Source organism: Danio rerio, chromosome 2 (genome assembly GCF_049306965.1).
Source record: "Danio rerio strain Tuebingen ecotype United States chromosome 2, GRCz12tu, whole genome shotgun sequence".
Classification (NCBI taxonomy): Eukaryota; Metazoa; Chordata; class Actinopteri; order Cypriniformes; family Danionidae; genus Danio; species Danio rerio.
The window spans coordinates 47,502,411-47,522,691 of NC_133177.1; the positions used below are offsets into that span (position 1 = coordinate 47,502,411).

The 20,281-nt window shown below is 35.2% G+C and overlaps 2 protein-coding genes across 5 annotated transcripts in view; one reads left to right on the forward strand and one right to left on the reverse strand.

Moving 5' to 3' along the window:
* The window catches only part of lig1 (ligase I, DNA, ATP-dependent), a 42,660-nt gene extending 42,256 nt beyond the window's left edge, over positions 1-404 (reverse strand). The window contains exons 1-2 of the mRNA NM_001126388.1: positions 388-404; positions 101-163 (exon numbers count right to left, since the gene is read on the reverse strand). Coding sequence (NP_001119860.1) covers positions 101-163; positions 388-404 — 80 coding nt within the window. The remainder of the gene's footprint in view (positions 1-100; positions 164-387) is intronic.
* zgc:152670 lies at positions 139-19,288 on the forward strand. 4 transcript variants are annotated; one of them, XM_073917651.1, is made up of 14 exons: positions 139-631; positions 6,279-6,375; positions 6,483-6,634; positions 6,798-6,917; positions 7,020-7,241; positions 9,414-9,559; positions 9,655-9,831; positions 14,593-14,648; positions 14,877-14,970; positions 15,723-15,773; positions 16,737-16,775; positions 16,868-16,936; positions 17,639-17,735; positions 17,854-19,288. In XM_073917651.1, exons 2-14 carry the CDS (start codon positions 6,368-6,370, stop codon positions 17,922-17,924), a joined length of 1,302 nt encoding a protein of 433 aa, XP_073773752.1. In that variant the 5' UTR covers positions 139-631; positions 6,279-6,367; the 3' UTR covers positions 17,925-19,288. The 4 variants fall into 4 exon arrangements, 3 of the variants coding, with proteins under 3 accessions (XP_073773752.1, NP_001070123.2, XP_073773750.1); NM_001076655.2 differs by lacking the exon at positions 139-631 and adding an exon at positions 4,735-4,889 and having other exon boundaries at positions 17,854-19,287; XM_073917649.1 differs by lacking the exons at positions 139-631; positions 15,723-15,773 and adding an exon at positions 4,743-4,889.
* Positions 19,289-20,281: the final 993 nt, after the last annotated feature.

Consider the following 20,281-nt stretch of genomic DNA (forward strand, 5'->3'; position numbering starts at 1 on the left):
AAAATCAATGATTAGCTATATATTTAGACAACACACTTAATTAGAAAGGGAAAACTCAGCATAATGTTTAACTCATAAAGCATTATCGACCATCACGTACCCTGGCTTTCCCTTGGCCTGTCCATCACTCTTCTCCTTGCCTTTCATTGGCTGAAAGAAAGACCTGTAGGCGAGAAATAGCGAGACCACGTTAGGACTAAGTTAAGCTAAGTTTACTCGAGTTAATATTATATTGTAAATTCTGGCAGTCGCTTAAAAAGTGCAATATAAAGATAAACTTGGTGTCACAGATTAAGTTCAAGTCAATCGCGCTGTCGTTTTAGAAGCTGCAGTTAATATCCTCCGATCTAAACATGAAAATAGACAAAGAGAGCAGGACACACTTACGCTATGCTTCGCTGCATGGTTGTAGTCTTGCAGTGCTGAATCCCAAATACGTGTTTAATATATCTTTCGGCGAGTTGTTAAAAAGTCAGAAGAATCGATGTTTTCTTCCGCGCGCTTTGCCCTGAATGATTCGGCGCCAAAGTGACGTAGACTCCTCAGACAACAGAAACAACGGGGTTTACTGAGCACAAACACACGGTAGCGCCGTCTGTTGGATTGGATGTGCTGGATACAACAGCGTATAGTAAGAAAAGTGTAGCTACTATTCTTTTTTTAAAATACAGTTTATTCATATATGTTCACATTGCTACTAAAATAATCCATATAAATTTAGTTTACCTCATTACATCTATCCCTATGTCTGTCTGTCTGTCTGTCTGTTTGAAAGTTGTAAAAAATAACAATGCACATTACTAATAAAAAATTAGCAAATAGCAAAAATAGCAAAAAATATATTTTAAACAGTTTTATATATTTACAGTTGAAAATGTACAAAAAAATCTGATCCTGATATATATTTATACAACAGTTCTGTCTGTTTCTCAAATCTGATTGGCTGATAGTCATGCGATATTCTGCAATATCAGAACTACAGCCTCTTTACCCTTTGTGTATTACTCCGCCCACATAAAGCCAGCAAAAAGCAGACACTACAGATCTAAAGTTTAAAAGATGCTTTTAACTGTTTTAACAGCTGTTTAACTGTCACCTTATGATTTGAATCCAATGCGGAAGAAAATAGTTCCTCATACAAAAGGGTTTTTGAGACTCTCTAGGTTTGATTTTGTTTTTATATACACAATTATGTCGTCAAACTGTTGTATAAATGCAATATCACACTCGTAGCAGTGCGATATTGTTGTATATCGGCACTGGTGGGGGCATCGCACGCCTCCCACGAGTGCCGATATACAGCCATATCGCACTGCTACGAGTGTGATATTGCTTTGGTGGTTTACCGAATCATAAGATCCCTAATCCAATGATAAAAATTACATTTAAGACGTCTTGCAATTAATGTTGAAAAAGAAATACTTTTGGTATTATCTGTATTGTCTAAACTGTGATCTGTAATTAAGCAGGGCACAAGGTCAGTTGATACATGCAAGGTGAATGATCATTTTGACCCACACAATATATTTTTGTCTAACAACATACCCTGTGCAACATCCAACTTTTTTTTTTTTGGTCCAGGCTCAGAAATTGATATTTTAAAATGTTATATTCTGTATGATTTATGACATTGTTTACTCATAATTTATACATACATACATACATACATACATACATACATACATACATACATACATACATACATACATACATACATACATACATACAAACTTATTTATACAGCTTAAGTCAGAATTATTAGCCAGTCTGAATTTTTAGCCCCTCTGTTTATTTTTTCCGAATTTTTGTTTAACGGAGAGAAGATTTTTTTTTAACACATTTCTAATCATAATAGTTTTAATAACTCATCTCCAATAACTGATTTATTTTATCTTTGTCATGATGACAGTAAATAATATTTTATTAGACATTTTCAAGACATTTCTATACAGCTTAAAGTGACATTTAAAGACTTAACTAGGTTAATTAGGTTAACTAGGCAGGTTAGGTTAATTAGGCAAGTCATTAACGATGGTTTGTTCTATAGACTATCTTAAAAATATAGCTTGAAGGGGCTAATAATTTTGACCTTAAAATGTTTTTAAAAAAATTAAAACTGCTTTTATTCTAGCCGAAATAAATCAAATAAGGCTTTCTCCAGAAGAAAAAATATCATCAGACATACTGTGAAACTTTCCTTACTCTGTTAAACATCATTCAGAAAATATATATATAAAAAAAAGAATCAAAAGGGGACAGTGATTCTGACTTCAACTGTATATTCATTTTCTTTTCGGCTTAGTCCCTTTATTACAGCGGAATGAACCGCCCACTTATCTAGCATATGTTTTAAGCAGTGGATGCCCTTCCAGCTGCAACCCAACACTGGTGAACATCCACACACTCTTGCACACTCACCACAGCCATTTTAGCTTATTTAATTCACCTATAGCACATGTCTTTGGACTGTGGGGGGAAACTGGAGCAGCCGGAGGAAACCCACGTAAACACAGGAAGAACATGTAAACTCCACACAGAAATGCCAACTAACCCAGCCAAGACTCTGACCAGCGACCTTCTTGCTGTGAGGCGATTGTGCTACCCACTGTGCCACCATGCTGCCTAAACATGACACACACTTTGGTCTGTTAATCTGTCACACTTTAGTCACACCTTAGTCAATTTACTGCAGGGACTTTCCACAAACTTCTATTGTGCTTTATACAGACCAAATGGTATTTTCCATCCAGAACTCAACCCAACCTGTAAACACATCTCTTTTCTGCACATTCTGCATTTATAAACTTTCAGATAAACATAATTTTGTGTCTTTTACAATTTCCTTTCCTTAGCATTCAAGGTTTAATAGACTCATGTTTTATTATTCTTATCTGGATTTTTGGTCCTCACAGTGTAGCAAAAACAAGTGTAATATGTGTGTACGCCTATATTTTACAGTTTATGGTGTACGCACATGAAATAATTAATTTCTCATACAAACATTTATTCAGCAAAAACATAACATTGTAAGAGTTGTTTACAGTGAACTGAGGAACACATTCAAGCTGATGTGATGATTTATTGCGTACTTTCAGTTTCTGTATTACTCACACTCGCATGTGATGCCGACATGAAGGGTTGCTAACACCAGCACTCTTATGACAGTTTTTGATATGATGAATTAGTCAAAGGATGAAACATAATTAGACAGATAAAACATAATTAGAGAGATGAAACATAATTAGACAATTGAATTATTGCTTCAAAAGCGCTAGAAATTTGATCAGTGCTTCACACTTCTGGATAAGTGAAACCATCAGGTGAAGAATCACATATTATTCTGACCTGTCAAACTGACATCCCATAAAGAGATGTGGTGAGCTGGTGAGATAAATATCCCGAAGTGGAAAGACTAGTTTCTTATGCTTTCTGGAAACATGGTGCTTTCAAGTAAATGCATCAAATGGTTTCACAACAAATACACAATAAACAAATACAACTGTATATAATTAACTCTTAGGAAAGTTCATTACAAGTACAAACTCATTCAATCATTAATTTTCCTTCGGCTTAGTCCCTTTATTCATCAGGGGTCGCCACAGCGGAATGAACTGTCAACTAATCCAGCATATGTTTTACACAGTGGATGCCGTTCCAGCTGCAGCCCAGTACTGGGAAACACCCATACACTCTAAAATTCACACACACACACACACACACACACACACACTCATACATTCGTTCATTTTCTTGTCAGCTTATTCCCTTTATTAATCCCGGGTCGCCATAGCCGAATGAACCGTCAACTTATCCAGAAAGTTTTAACACAGCGGATGCCCTTCCAGCCGCAACCCATCTCTGGGAAACATCCACACACACATTCACACACTCATACACTTGGGCCAATTTAGCCAATTTAGCCCCATTCACCTGTACCGCATGTCTTTGGACTGTGGGGGAAACCAGAGCACCCGGAGAAAACTCAAGCGAAGGCAGGGAGAACTTGCAAACTCCACACAGAAACGCCAACTGAGCGGAGGTTCGAACCAGCGACCTTCTTGCTGTGAGGCGACAGCACTACCTACTGCGCCACTGCCTCGCCACACACTCAAACACTACGGCCAATTTCGTTTATTTAGTTCACCTATATAGTGCATGTCTTTGGACTGTGGGAGAAACCGGAGCACCAGGAGGAAACCCAAGCGAACACGGGAGAACATGCACACAATTGATGCCAATTGACCAAGTACAAATTATATATGGCCATTGAGTAGCGATAAATAATCTATAATAAAGGGGGAATTATTAGTCCCCCTTTGATATTTTTTTATTTCCCAAATCTCTATCTATCTATCTATCTATCTATCTATCTATCTATCTATCTATCTATCTATCTATCTATCTATCTATCTATCTATCTATCTATCTATCTATCTATCTATCTATCTATCTATCTATGATAGTTAACAATTTAAAATAATAATATTTGTGCAGTTAATTGGGAGCATGATTATTTGAGGATGTGTTCTTCTTTCAAAATTATACTGTGTTTTATATCAAAACCATTTGATTACACCAAACAACACGCTTTATTCACACATCATCATGATTGTCACTTATGTTATTTTCACTTTCATTTTATTGTGTTTATGGCAGCAGTGCCGAGAAATTGTGTAATGCAGTCTCATGACGTAATACAGGTGTGCTTTTAAAAGGATGCCCGTAAGCAGTCCGTTTTTAATCTCTGCTATCAGTTCATGATACATACACCAAACATTTTTTTGTGCTTTGTGAAGTTGATTTAATAATGGCGATGAAGGAGCTGACATTATTTGTGGTGTGTTCGTGGTTTGTCAGTATAACTGAACAAGAATTCTTCTCATCAGTAGGTAGGCCTAATTATATTTTAATTTATTTATTATTTTTATTTTTTTGTTAATTGCTTCTTTACATGACATTTATATTTGTTCTCTTCTGTGTTTGAACTGTTGCTGTGAAAAAGACCATAGTAATTTATAGTAAATAGTGTTTTTTAACCATAGACTATTGTAAACTACTTTAATTATTCTGTTTGGTAGTTCAATAGTTGCAATGGTAAAGCAACAAATATAGTAATATAAATTATTTACCCATTACTGTACTAATATCTATACAACTATATAATGTACACTTAAAAATATCCATAAATTAGCAATTTTTCATATTTTGTGATTCATGTATTTATTTATTTATTTCCCTATTTATTTATGCTTTTAAATTGAATTACTGGACCTTGATTTTTCTTCCAACAACTCTTAACAAGTTCGAAAAAGTGACTTTTAATAACACATTTAATAAATATTTAAAAATCAATAAATATAAAATTTGATATAATCAATTAATATAAAAGTGATATTTAATAGTTTAGAGCTACATTTTCTGTATTATTTCAAACTACTAAAATGTCAATAAAAGTCACTTTGTTTTTTTAAGAGAAACTGTAGGGTTGTAGAGAATTTTCAACATTAAAAGTCGACAGATCTGAGATCAAGGTCCCTTCTTGCAATTCTCAACCGTAAATAATCAAAAAACACTTGTGCATCACAAAATATGGAAACTGTTAATTGAAAGATATATTTTAAAGTGTATTTTATATACTACAATACACACAACGTCATAAGATGGTAATATTAGATAAGATTTAATGTGTTATTTTGACGTCGAATAATGACGTCAAATTACATTGATATTTGGTTGTTTTTAGGTTGGGTTGGTAAGTGACCAAAATCCAAGGTCGAGCAAACATCTTAAACTGACGTCTTATTGAAGTCAAATACTGACATTTATTCGTGAGGTATGGCAAACAAAATCCAAAGTCTGATAGATATAGTGGTAACGTGTACACAAAGTCAAGCTGTAACAGCTGTACTAGATGGTCATATTGAAGGTGACCATAATTCAACGTCTCTCCGACATTGGACACTGATGTTGGTCTGATGTTGGGTTTCCACCCAAAATGCAACATCCGATAACGTTGGAGTTCAAAGTCAATCTGACATCATGTTGACGCCCTAGTATATTAGAGTACATTTATTTTACAATTGATCAATTAATGACAATTACCATGTATCATTCATCAAAAAGAGTTGTAAATACTGTATATACTATATAATGCACTTTATTATGGATCTGTAATTAAGGGTGACTGAGGTAAGGATTCATTCGGAGCAAGTTCAATAAAACAGACAGGGTCAGATCACACAAGGTCAATGCAGACAAAATATGTCATTGTATTTTAGATCAAGTTTCACAACTTTTTAATGAAGAGGAAAACCTTCTGGACACCTTCAGCTTGTATATTGATGCTGAAGAGGAAAACCTAAAGAAAATGAAGAGGTAAAGTATTTGAAAGCAATTATTTATCTGCTTCATCTGCTTTATGAATAAAATATTATTACATTTATATATTTAACACTCTATGTGATGAATTGTATATCCTGCAGTCTTCTTCTGCTTCTTCAACTGGGATCATTCTCCAACCCACAGAGCCCCGAGGAAACCATGAGAGACCCTGTGGCAGCTTTCAAACTCCTCAAACGACTGAGACATGAATGGGTGAATATTGCCAAATTCACTCAGCAGAGTCTTTATCAGGGTGAGATCCTTTTCTTGAAACCTCTAAATATGCATTGTAATTTATTTATGGAATGAAGTATTGGTGAATAAAGAGTGGATAAACACTTTTAAGCTATTTTATTAATCTTTTTGTATGATCACAATGCAGTAATAGATCTCTTCTTTATGTGAAAATCTTGTAGAGTTTCAGACACTACTAGATTATTCACTCATCCCAGAGCTGGAGGATATAAACAGTGCTGCTTTAGGACTGATCGGGCTGCAGGAGATCTACAAACTCTACCCACACAATATAACAAAGGGTGAAATATTTGTAACTGTGCAATTTCACTGCCAGAGTTTCCCTTTTTTTCCCCTTGAAAAAATTCCAATCTGATCAATGCTTTCGTTTTTGCATTTCACAGAAACACCTCTTAGTGCAGATGAAGCCTACTATATTGGCCTGGTTGCTTATGAAGAGGACAAATTCCAGCATGCCTTTCTCTGGTTTTTGCACAGTCTAAACAGACTGACAGATTTCTCATCCACTACTAAGAATGATTTGCTACGTTTTCTTAGTTCCTCTGCCTATCAGTTTGGCAGCCTACCTGTGGCAATTTATTTTGGCCAAAAGCTTCTAAATCTGGGTGAGAATATGGTAAAATGAGATTTAAAGTCAGCATGAAACAGAAGTTAAAAATCTCATTTTTCGTGACATACATCATTTTGAAATGGTTTCTGAAATTAGCTAAAAATGTAGGGTGGTACTTGTTTTCACCCTTTGGGAAACTATTGGATCATTGGCATTGCTAACCAAACGGAGAATGATTTGAATGCCAGTTAGCACTCAGTTCACCAGAATCGGCACCCTCTGGGGCAGATATTTTCCGATGCCCAATGATGACAAGACCCTGGAGCTAAATTTTACAAATGGAACTGTATCATATTCGTTTAAGCCATTGCATCTCATAAAGGCAGGGCACAACCGACACATGCACTGATATCCCTGCCCTAAAGCACCTGATATCCCCACCCTTAAGTCATTTCATGTGACCAGAAGTGAAGAAATGTTATTTTGACGCGGGAGGGAAGGTTAAGGTATTTGATTAAAGATTATGAGGGCATTTTTTTACAAAATCATCAAGTGCACAAATTCATCATTTATATAAAGTACTATATATTTCAAGAGTTGACACTTGGCTGATGATTGGTAATGAGCTTGTTTGACTTGCTGTTCAGAGAGAGAGCCCTGAGCTTATAAGATCCTGGGTTCCCACCTGTTAGCAGGGCGAGAGGGGAGTTTGAGCTCAGGTAGGTCTTGATGAACTCCCCTGATTCATTTCTGGCTAATGACAGATATAGGGTTGGTTAAAGAGAGATATACAGCTTACTAAGAGTTTGAATATGATGCCAACTTGGTATGTTCAGTTTGCATGTTTTTTGTATCATAGGACGAAACCAGAGAACCCGGGTGAAACCCACTGTTACAGTTAATTAAGATGGAAACGCTAGGGTTAAAAGCAACATTTAAAACTTATGACTCTTTATGAATGGTGGCGGCAATGGAGCAGTCAAACAACCAAATTATGCCAAAATAAGTGTTTATTTTACAAAGTGGATAAATGATAAACAAAGTATTTACAAAAAAAAGAAAACAAAAATAAATGGTTGTAATAAAGGGGAGGAACAAAAGTGGCGCCAAAGAAAAGAAAATAACAAAACTACTAACTAGAACCCACAATCTCTATATGATCTAATAAAAGAAAGAAAAAGAAAAGTCTTCAGTGTTTTCACGCCCTATATAAACTACACTTCTAAACGCAAACCTAACTTACAATTAGTGGCGCACACTTCTAAACTAGTGTGTATAATACATTGGTATCTCCTACGTGTAGCAACATGTAGGTCACGTGACATCTACACTATTCCTCGAATCCCATGTCGTATATCTGGTAATCAGAGAGAAAACACAATTAGAACACTTTTAAAGATCGATTTTAGCACAAATGATTATAACACACAAAGCACAAGAAACTATCACATAATCCAGCTATCCAGCAAACCACAGTCAACCAACATAGCAAACACACAACAGTGAGCATGCAAAAAGCAAGCTAGCTTTCGACTGCACCGGCTTCCTTTTAAAGTGGGGAAGTCTTCTTGTGATTGGCCAATGATGATGTCATCGCAAACGGTAATGATGACTGGCATCTTGCTTAGCCAATAGGTAGATGAGCTGGGCGGACCTAAAGAAAATGATAGGTAGAGAAGGAGGAAGAGAGAAAAAAATACAAACAAACACAGGCACAGATACTGAGCCGTAACACCCACGAAGGCACAAGGAGAACAAGCAAACTATGCACAGAAAAGGCAACTGGTTCAATAAGGACTTTACCAGAGACATTCTTGCTGTGAGGCAACAGTGCTAATCACTGGGCCGCCGTGTCGTCCATTCTAGAAAGGAGTGGAAGTAGGGGTGGGAGGGGGGATTCTTCAAGACGAAGAAACTGAGGTAAGAAACTCTGGTTATCTATAGTGAGTTAGGAATCATCTGATTAGTGAATCATGTGTTAGCTAATGGGAGACCAGCAGCGGTCAATCATAAGCATGTGATCCTCTTAAAATTAGTTTATAAATAAATTTTACAAAGTTTATTTATAAACTTCATTTGTGCCGTTCCATCAAAAGAAAGAGGAGTAAGTTTTGATTTCATGCTGACTTTAATATGAATATGAATATTTTTTTATTATATACTTTATTCATATTGCCTACACAATTTAGCAATTATTCTGTTGATGTCATAACCTCCTGTGCCTCAGATCCAAGTAATGAAGAAATCAAAGTTCAACTGGGCCTTTACAGACTCATTCGTTTGCAGAGAACTTCAAACCCTGACATTTTTACATTGAACACACAGTCAAATAACTCCTACGAGGCCCTGTGTAGAGGAGAGGTTGATGAGAGGGCAAGTGAACAGTCTCAGATTGAAATAACCATTTAAAATCTAATAATACTTCAGTGTGTATTGATTTGATGTGTTATTGTGTTTAATTAAATCAGACCTCCAAGAGGCAGAGGGCGCTGTCCTGTAGGTACAGCACGGGTGGAGGAAACCCCAGACTTATGTATGCACCAGTGAAAGAGGAGGAGTTGTGGGACGAGCCTAAAATCATCAGATATCATGATGTGATCTCAGACACAGAGATAGAGACGCTCAAGGATATCGCCAGACCTGAGGTGAATCACACATGCACACGAACTTACCATAGATGTATAGATTTTTATATTGTATATATAGGCTATATTTTTGTCCTCTTCACCAAGCATTTGCTAAAGCTAACCCTCACAGAATGTTCCCACAATGTGATGAATCTCAATAGTATCTGGATGCAGCCTTCATGATGCAAGCTGAGATTGCATCACTCAGCGATGCAATGTCAGACACAATGCACTCAATGGAGAGAGTGACATCACTGTGACGGGTAGGGTTAGGGGCAGAGTTAGGTGAGCGCATTAAAAAGCATTGGATGCAGCTCAGATTGCACTGCACCAGGTCTGCATCCAGACCCCTCTCATGAATCTTGGTATGTTTGGGGATATTACAGAAAGTTTCTTTTTATAGGTCTTAACTTAAAGTTCGCTTGAACCAGAAGTTCCTGAGACTTTTATTTTAGATTGTTGATGTACTTCCAACTCAAGCAGAATATTGAGTGGTGGTAGGGCTTTCTTTTTGAGAATATTGTGGCTGAAGTTGTTAGACATCAACACAAAAATGGCCAGATTTTGAAGGTTACCAAAACAAACTCTTTATTTCAATGGATTAATGTGCACAGATTAATTGTTCGGCTTAAGAATAACAATGTGCAACTAGACAGTAAAGTTCGTCGAGACAAACTTTGAGGCTGGCTTGACAAAGCCTGTTGGTAATAGTTTATTTAGTTTAAAAACAGTTTGAAAAAGTATAAGTAGCATGTTATTAGCATGATTCTGGCATAAATTAGCATGATTCTAGCATGGATTAGCATGTTATTAGCATGAGTGTAGTACAAATTAGCATTTTATTAGCATGATTCTAGTATAAATTAGCATATTAGCATGCTTCTAGCATGAATTAGCATGTTACTAGCATGATTCTAGAATAAATTAGCATGTCACTAGCATGATTCTAGTACAAATTAGCATGCTACTAGCATGATTCTAGTATGAATTAGCATGTTACTAGCATGATTCTAGCATGAATTAGCATGTTACTAGTATGATTCTAGCATGAATTAGCATGTTACTAGCATGATTCTAGCATGCATTAGCATGTTACTAGCATGATTCTAGTATGAATTAACCTGTTACTAGCATGATTCTAGTATGAATTAGCAGGTTATTAGCATGATTCTAGAATGAATTAGCATGATTCTAGTATGAATGAGCATGTTACTAGAATAAATCTAGCATGAATTAGCATGTTACTCGCATGATTCTAGCATGAATTAGCATGTTATTAGCATGATTATAGTATGAATTAGCATGTTACTAGCATGATTCTAGCGTAAATTAGCATGTTATTAGCATGATTCTAGCATGCATTAGCATGTTACTAGCATGATTCTAGTATGAATTAGCATGTTATTAGCATGATTCTAGTATGAAATAGCATGTTATTAGCATGATTGTAGTATGAATTAGCATGTTACTAGCATGATTCTAGTATGAATTAGCATGTCACATAGCATGCTTAGGTGGTTGCTAGGGTATTCTGAGTGGTTGCTAAGTCGTTGCTAGGCAGTTGCTAGGGTGTCCTGAGTGGTTGCTATGTGGTTTCTAAGATGTTGCTAGGCGGTTGCTAGGGTGTTGCTAGGTGGTTGCTATGGTGTTCTGAGTGGTTGCTAGGTGGTTGCTAAGGCATTGCTAGGCGGTTGCTAGGGTGTTCTGAGTGGTTGCTAGGTTGTTGCTAGGCAGTTGCTAGGGTGCTCTGATTGGTTGCTAAGGCGTTGCTAGGCGGGTGCTAGGGTGTCCTGAGTGGTTGCTAGGTGGTTGCTAAGGTGTTGCTAGGTGGTTGCCAGGGTGTCCTGAGTGGTTGCTAGGTGGTTGCTAAGGCGTTGCTAGGCGGTTGCTAGGGTGTTCTGACTGGTTGCTAGGTGGTTGCTAAGGTGTTGTTAGGCGGTTGCTAAGGTATCCCAAGTGATTGCTAGGTGGTTGCTAAGGTGTTGCTAGGTGGTTGCTAGGGTGTCCTGAGTGGTTGCTAGGTGGTTGCTAAGGCGTTGCTAGGCAGTTGCTAGGGTGTTCTGAGTGGTTGCTAAGGTGTTGCTAGGCGGTTGCTAAGGTGTCCCAAGTGGTTGCTAGATGGTTGCTAAGGTGTTACTAGGTGGTTGCTAGGGTATTCTGAGTAGTTGCTAAGGTGTTGCTAGGCCCTTACTAAGGCATTACTAGGCCGTTGCTAGGTGGTTGCTAGGCGGTTGCTAGGTTAATTTGGGTGGTTGCTAGGCAGTTGCTAGGGTACCCTGGGTGGTTACTAGGCAAGCCCCACATACATGCTTGATAAAACATTTATACTTAGTAAGCATTTCTAGCAAGTTACAGTACTTGGCTAGTCAATATTAGCATGTAGCTAATCACTGCTAGCATGTGTAGCATATAGGAAGTTCCGTTTGCTAGCATGAGTCAAACGAGCCAATCTCCAAGTCTCTACGATGTTCCGATGCTGGGATATAGCTGTTGATGAATGGTTGTTAGGGTACTCTGTTTTGTTGCTATGGGCGAGGTTACAGAGTGAACTTGAATGTGGTTGGTTGTCTTAGTCAAACGAACCAACTCCTATGTCTCTATGACACTGCTATGCAAAGATATGCATCTTGGCCTATTTTAATGGAAGTCTATGGAATCAATTTGGGGGCGTGGCTTGTGAGCTTCATTATCATATTGAGATGCTCATTGGTTGTCTGAGTCAGATGAGCCATCCCCCAAGTCAATAGGACACTGCTAAGCAAAGATATGCATGTAGGCCAGTTATTAACGTGAGTCTAGTACAAATTAGCATGTCATTAGCATGTTTCTAGTATGAGTTAGCATGTCATTAGCATGATTAGCATATGAGTAGCATGTTGCTAGCATGATTGGCATGTCATTAGCATGTTAGAATTATAAGCATTTAATAGCACAGCTAATTACAGTCTATAGGACAGTTGCTAGGGTGCAGTATGTGGTAGTTAGGGGTGTGGCTAGAAAGTTAAAAGGCCATCAGTGATTGGCTGCTGGCTAGACTGAGTTAAATGAGCTCAGCCATTAGTCTCTATGACAGTCTGATGCAGAGTTATGAGCTCACAAAGTTTGATCCCATGTTAAGTCAATGAGAGTCTTTTGTAATGGAAGTCTAGGGACAGTTGCTAGGGTGCAGTATGTGGTAGTTAGGGGTGTGGCTAGAAAGTTAAAAGCTCATCAGTTATTGGCAGTTTGGTAGTCTGAGTTAAATGAGCTCAGCCATTAGTCTGTATGACAGTCTGATGTAGAGTTATGAGCTCACAAAGTTTGATCCCATGTTAAGTCAATGAGAGTCTTTTGAATAGAAGTCAACGGGACAGTTGCTAGGGTGCAGTATGTGGTAGTCAGGGGAGTGGCTAGAAAGTTAAAAGCTCATCAGTTATTGGCAGTTTGGTAGTCGGAGTTAAATGAGCTCAGCCATTAGTCTGTAGGACAGTCTGATGCAGAGTTATGAGCTCATAAAGTTTGATCCCATGTTAAGTCAATGAGAGTCTTTTGAATAGAAGTCTATGGGACAGTTACTAGGGTCAAAAAGTGGTTGCTAGGGCGTGGCTAGAAAGTTTAAAGGTGATCAGTCATTGGCAGTTTGATAGTCTGAGTTAAATGAGCTCAGTTAGAAGTCTGTGTGACAGTCTGACCCAGAGTTATGAGCTCACAAAGTTTGATCCAATGTTAAGCCAATGGGATTTTTCCGACAGTCCCGGGACGTTTTTCGGAAAACCGAAAGTCAGATCAGTCTGAGGAGATATAGCAACACGAGTCAGAATAGTTTGGAGGTCTGGAGCGAGTTTGGTGGTAATAGGTCAAAAGCTCTAGGAGGAGATAGAGTCAGAAATTTAGTCTCAGAAGAATAATAAAAAATATAATAATAAGTTTAAATAGCATTTCAGTAGTCTGGCTTTGACAAGCCAGCCTAATAAACATTGTAAATTGTGATTTCACACGAGTTGTAAGATACGATACATCAAATTAGGATTTTTTGCAAATTCGTATTACAGAAGCAAATCTTAACTTGATTAACTGACAAAATCGTATCTTAAATCGATATCTTATAGTTAGAAAATCATAAACTTTGTCATTAAGTTCAACAATCCACTCTCAAGTCTGTTAACAAGCAAACAATACTGCTATTGAGTTAGTTAGCCTAAACAAAACGGATAAACATAAAAAAAAAAAAAAAAAAACTACATGGCATTAAAACCAGTAATGCTCTGTGAAGCTTTGTTGATCTCTGTAATGCTGGTTGGAGTGCACATGCTAACTGTAATATTATTGGGCAGCATCCTCTAAAAGTCCTCCAAGAGTCTTTTTACTCATTAATAAATGCAATGTCATTATTAGACAGCATAAAAAGGCTTCTTTTCACATTAGCTTTCATATAACTTTGTAGTTAGAACAGCTGTCTGGCTACCTTAAAGTTAGGACTCAAATATTTAATTGTTTTCAGTTTAATTTGTATCTGATTTCTTCTTAAAGTTGTTCATGGTTTATTGTGCTATTCAGAGGTTAGAGGCCATTACGTTTGGCCCATTAGATCTAGTTCAGACAAATTTAAATGCTGGAGATGTCTAATGTCTAAAGAAGTGCGTGCTTTTAGCTTCACAAAGTTTGATTAAGAAATGGAAAGTTCAAACTTGCCCCAATGAATTCCTTAAGCAATGATGTCAGCTTAGACATGCATGTGTTTTTTGGGTATATAATCATACACCTGTAATCTTTTATTTATTCTTTATTTTTGTGGCTTAGCTTACTAGGTCTCAGACTGGATGGGGAGTAATTTCAGACATTCGTACTTCTCAAAGGTGATAATCTCATTATTGAAAGATCGTTCTAATGTGAAAATTCTGTCATCATCTGATACTATGCTGTATTTAAAACCTGTTACGATATTTAAAACCTGTTAAGATACGATTGTAAATGCTGTAAAAATAGCATTATTATTTTGTTATTGTTCATTAGTCTGCTTTCATTATTAGTTCATGAAACTAATCTTAACAATGTGAAACTCATTGCTACTTCTTTGTTTTCAGTGTTTTTCTAGAGGAGGTTGGCACAGTTGCTCGCATCAGTCAGAGGATTGCAGATATCACAGGACTGTCTGTTGAATCAGCTGAAAAACTACATGTATGTCACAGGAAGCATGAAATCACCTGCTTTTGTCAAAATGTGTCAAAGACGAGAAGTCTATTTTGGTGTTTGCATCAGATTAAACTTACTAATTGATTTTATTTGTTTAGAGGAAGCGTAGTAAACTCAAGCAAACATTTTTAATGCATCAAATCCTTTTTTGTTAAAATATTTTAGAAATTAAATGATTTTGATCAATTCAATGCAGAAGATATATTTATGAAATAAATAAAAGTATACTTATTCTGACTTGTTCTTATTAATATATATATATATATATATATATATATATATATATATATATATATATATATATATATATATATATATATATATATATATATATATATATAATAAATTAATATTTTAATGCTGTAAATGTGCCTGATAGGATTTTTGATAATATTTTTTACACTTAATTACACATATTTAGTGTACATCTACAGTAAATCATAGTAAAAAATGTATGATAGTCATACATTCAACATACAAAAAAGATATGAAACATATTTATTTATTTGTTTATTTGTTTATTTATATGATGCTACACACATTTGACACACATTATTTGTATGTATGTAAATATATATATATATATATATATATATATATATATATATATATATATATATATATATATATATATATATATATATATATATATATATATATGATTTATTTTATATTTACTCTTTGGTAGATAAAACATTTTACATTGTAAAATAAAAAGTGGTGTAATGTTTTTTCAGGTTCAAAATTATGGGATTGGTGGGAGATATACTCCACATTTTGATACAGGGGTAAGATCATACTGTTCTTTTATAAATGTATTTCAAATTTATTTTAGATTTTATATATCATAAATGTATATAGAATTCAAGAGTTACAGTACATAAGATCTGTGATTATTCTTGCTTGAACTGGCTTTCTCTGTTTCTGATTGCCTCTGATCACATTAAAAATCACATTAGCTGTATGGCAGTTTTCTGTTTCTCTGAATTTACTGGATTTATAGTCTATCTTTGTTTCATTAAAGTCAGAGGACATTTTCTTTTAAAAATATTTATTAAGCATTTTTTGTTTCTTTCAAAAATCAGGGAATAACTTCTAAATGTCAGTTAAAAGTTAACTAATTGAGTTAAATGTTGCCTAAAATTAAATGTTAAAAATTAAAATTAAATATGGCACGTTTTTGTTATGCACTAAATGGGATAATTATATATATATATATATATATATATATATATATATATATATATATATATATATATATATATATATATATATATATATATATATATATATATATATATATATATATATATTACAGGACTAAAACTAAAATGACATTTTATTTAGACACAAAACTGCAAATCAAATATTTATGAGAATTGGCAAGTGATCTTTCTAAGCTGTGGTTTGTAATCATAAAATAAAAATATCCTATATATATATATATATATATATATATATATATATATATATATATATATATATATATATATATATATATATATATATCCTATCCTGATGACTTTCTTTATGCATCCCTGCTTTAAGAACAACACACCTTCAGTAACAGCACAACTCACTTGCTGCTTCTCTCTTCAAGTGTAACTCTTTGATCTCTAATTGAGAATAGCCTACATGACCTGAAAATGTTAATTTGCTATAAACAATGTAATTTGTGTAAACGAGAGCTTGATAGCCGTATTAACCAGTTAAATGAATGCAATATAACTTACAAGTGCTTGATCTTACAGGATGAGGTGAATGAAAGGACTGCTACATTCCTAATTTATGTAAGTCTCTACCCGTTCGTTAGAATTATAAACATTTCATGCCTTCATATTCATTCGTGTAAAATGAGCAGTAAGTGATGTGTTTTGTGTAGATGAGTGATGTGGAGGTAGGGGGCGCTACTGTGTTCACTAATGTCGGAGTTGCTGTCAAGCCGGAAAAGGTAAAACCTTAATTTTCTATCTCTGTTTATTACAATGAGGTTGAATACAGTGAATAATATATGTTGGGAAAAGGTAACAAATAAAGTAAAAGAGGTTTCTTATAAAATAATTCACAAATTCTATCTGGCCCGTCATTTTATGAAAAAAAATATAAAAGTGATATCTCAAACTGTTCCTTTTGTGATGCCTGTTTTGAAACTGTTGTTCATCTGTTTTGGTACTGTCCATTTACAAAAACATTATGGAAAAGTGTCTTGAATTTTATTCGAAGTAAAATTTATAATGAATGTACTTTGTATTGGAAAGATGTAGTGTTGGGCTTTACAGAGTATAAACAATCTAAAAGTAAACAGTTGTATGGTGTTGAACTGTTTTTTTTTTTTAACAAATTTAAACAATACCTTTCATGATCCAATTGTCTTAGTACAAAAAGGCTCTAAAAACTTCAACTGTCTGCGGCTCTTTTCCTATTTAACAAGTATATTTTGCTCTCTCAATATGTATTCTTTTACATACCCCCTTTTTATCTGTTTCTTCTTCTTTTTTTTTCATTGATAAGGATAATTGTTCTGCCTATTAGTTGTTATATGTATATATTGTATACACTGTTTATGGGCTTACAAAAAAAAAAACTCTCTGGACAGAAATAAAAAGAAAAATTACAATGAAGTAAAATTCACATCAATCTTCTGTCATTGAAGGGCTCCGCCGTGTTTTGGTACAACTTACACAAAAATGGAGAGCTGGATTTAAAAACAAAACACGCAGGATGTCCAGTTTTAGTGGGAAACAAATGGGGTAAAGTACATTTTACTGGTTTGGATGACTCTTTTTGTCTTTTATAATGTATAAAATATATACTCTATTTCCTTTCAGTTTTATTTGACATTGTGCTAAATATTTATTCTGATTTCAGTGGCTAATAAATGGATCCATGAGTTTGGACAGGAGTTCAGGAGACCCTGCTCTTTGTCACAATGGGAATGAAAGACACTGTAACTTTGTAGAAATCATTTAAATAGTGTGATTGTAGATATCATATGAGCATATGGAAGTACTTCAATTATGCAGCGTGCAATAACTGTAACCAAAGAGAATGTGAACGTTGTTTTTCCATGTATGTATTAAGTATTTAAACTACTGTAGTTAGTGTATTAACTTTTACTGCAAATTATTTATGTTTAAGTGCCAGTCATGTTGAATTAAAGTGCAATAAAGTAAAGTGAGTTTCAAGATATACGTAAAACAGCACATTACATAAAGTGAATCAGTCCTAATAGCTAGTGAGATATTCCTGTATGTTTCACAGAGATGGGTTGCGGCTGGAAGGGCATCCGCTGCGTAAAAACCTGCTAGATAAGTTGGGGGTTCATTCCGCTGTGGAGACCCCAGATTAATAAAGGGAATAAGCCTAAAAAAAATGAATGAATGAATATTCCTGCATGAGGGACTGTGTTATTTTCCGGAGTTGCAATTAAAGCGTATATTGCACATTTTCTTTTCAGTATGAGTAGGAATGATGATTTACATGTTTTATAGGTGTTGGAATTGTGTATTTGTGTAATAATTGTGCTTGTAAGCTGTAATGTCTGAACATGAAGTCTTAAACTTAATTTTTTTTTTTTGATGAACTTCACAAGAGTCTGTAAACATACTACCCAATGTACCTTGCGACACTTTTGTTATTGTTATTTGTGTTTTTTTTCCATCTCATTCATTCATCAATTTTTCTTCAGCTTAGTCCCTTTATTCATCAGGGGTCACCACAGCAGAACGAAACAATCATACACATGCATGGCAAACATCCATACACACTCCTTCACACACATACACTAGGGGCAGTTTAGTTTATTCAACACGAGGAGAACATGCAAACTCCACGCAGAAATGCCTACTGACCCTCTCAGGACTTAAACCAGTAACCTTCTTGCTGTGAGGCAACAGTGCTAACCACTGAGCCACCATGTCACCTTTTTTCCAACTCATAATTTATTAAAAGCTGCAATATCTATCAAATCGATCAGTCATCAGATATGGAAACTAGAAATTTGAAGCTTTATGCAGTTTGTCATTGTCGCTTTATGTTTTGACTACAATATTATGGTTTAAACATGAAAATGTAAATAATACCACAGGCTGCAGTGTGACAGTGAATATGTTTTATTACTTTACCTGAGTAACGGAAAACAAACAGTGGTAAAATGTGTTCAGAAGTCTTATCTTTCCAACGACATTTAGGCAGAAAGTTGTTACATGAGATGAAACTCTCACAGCAACACACAATAAACTATTGTGCAAATGTTAAAGACTACAACTGTGAATGAATTAAATAAACTAACTATTTAAGATGTCATCTGTCATGTATCGTTATTTTGGCCGCATGGTATTATGTTTCATACGTCCTTTTGAATAGATACTGATGTGCATTGAATGTTTGTGTTGCTATAGTTTCAGGCTTGTCTGAATGATTCATTTAGAGATCATTTTACAATAAGCCTTATTTAAAAACTAGACAGCATTTCACATTATCAACTTGTAATAACTTTGAGGTCTGCACCATCAAAAGCTTAGTTATTTTACATGGTAAACCTGTTGCAACTTGGAACTGTTAGGCTGATAACTTCATTCATTAATTCATTCATTCATTCATTTTCTATTAATCCGGGGTCGGAACTTATCTAGCATCTGTTTTACGCAGCAGATGCCCTTCCAGCCGCAACCCAACACTGGGAAACACCCATACACACTCTTTCACACACATACACTGTGGCCAATTTAGCTTATTCAATTCACCTACAGCACATGTCTTTGGACTGTGAAGGAAACCCACACGAAAATGGGAAGAACATGCCAACTCCGCACAGAAATCACCCAGCCTGGGCTCGAACCAGGAACCTTCTTGCTGTGAGGTGACCCACTGTGCCACCATGACGCCACTAGTTTGACAACTACATTTTTATAATTATGCACATAGTTCATTTATTTAATAATTTTAAGGCAACAGGTTTACTAACTTAAAAAAAAGACTAAATTGTGGTATTGCTGCAGTGTTTGGGTAAGAATTCACATTATTACTTTTCTAATACCTTTGTCTGTAAAGTATTTTAATAAATAATTGAATCAGTCGACTCAATGCTGCTTAAAGTTCCCTAAATTGTAAATCTCAATGCATAGACAATAGAAATTAAACTCTGATTTTTTTTATTTAAGTTGAACAGGACCTTTTATTTAGTTTTTTAAGAGAACTTTAAAATGTTAAACATGTGTATTATTTCAGATTTATGACACCATATTTAATACATAGCATATATTGGCATACAGTTGAATTCAGAATTATTAGCCCC

What these genes read in the sequence shown, in the direction of transcription:
- zgc:152670 (NM_001076655.2), top strand. Translation starts at nt 4,808, where the DNA reads ATGGCGATGAAGGAGCTGACATTATTTGTGGTGTGTTCGTGGTTTGTC. An exon ending in CTGCTACATTCCTAATTTAT is followed by an intron (nt 16,776 to 16,867) that starts GTAAGTCTCTAC and finishes TGTTTTGTGTAG; the next exon opens with ATGAGTGATGTGGAGGTAGG. An exon ending in TTTAGTGGGAAACAAATGGG is followed by an intron (nt 17,736 to 17,853) that starts GTAAAGTACATT and finishes TTCTGATTTCAG; the next exon opens with TGGCTAATAAATGGATCCAT.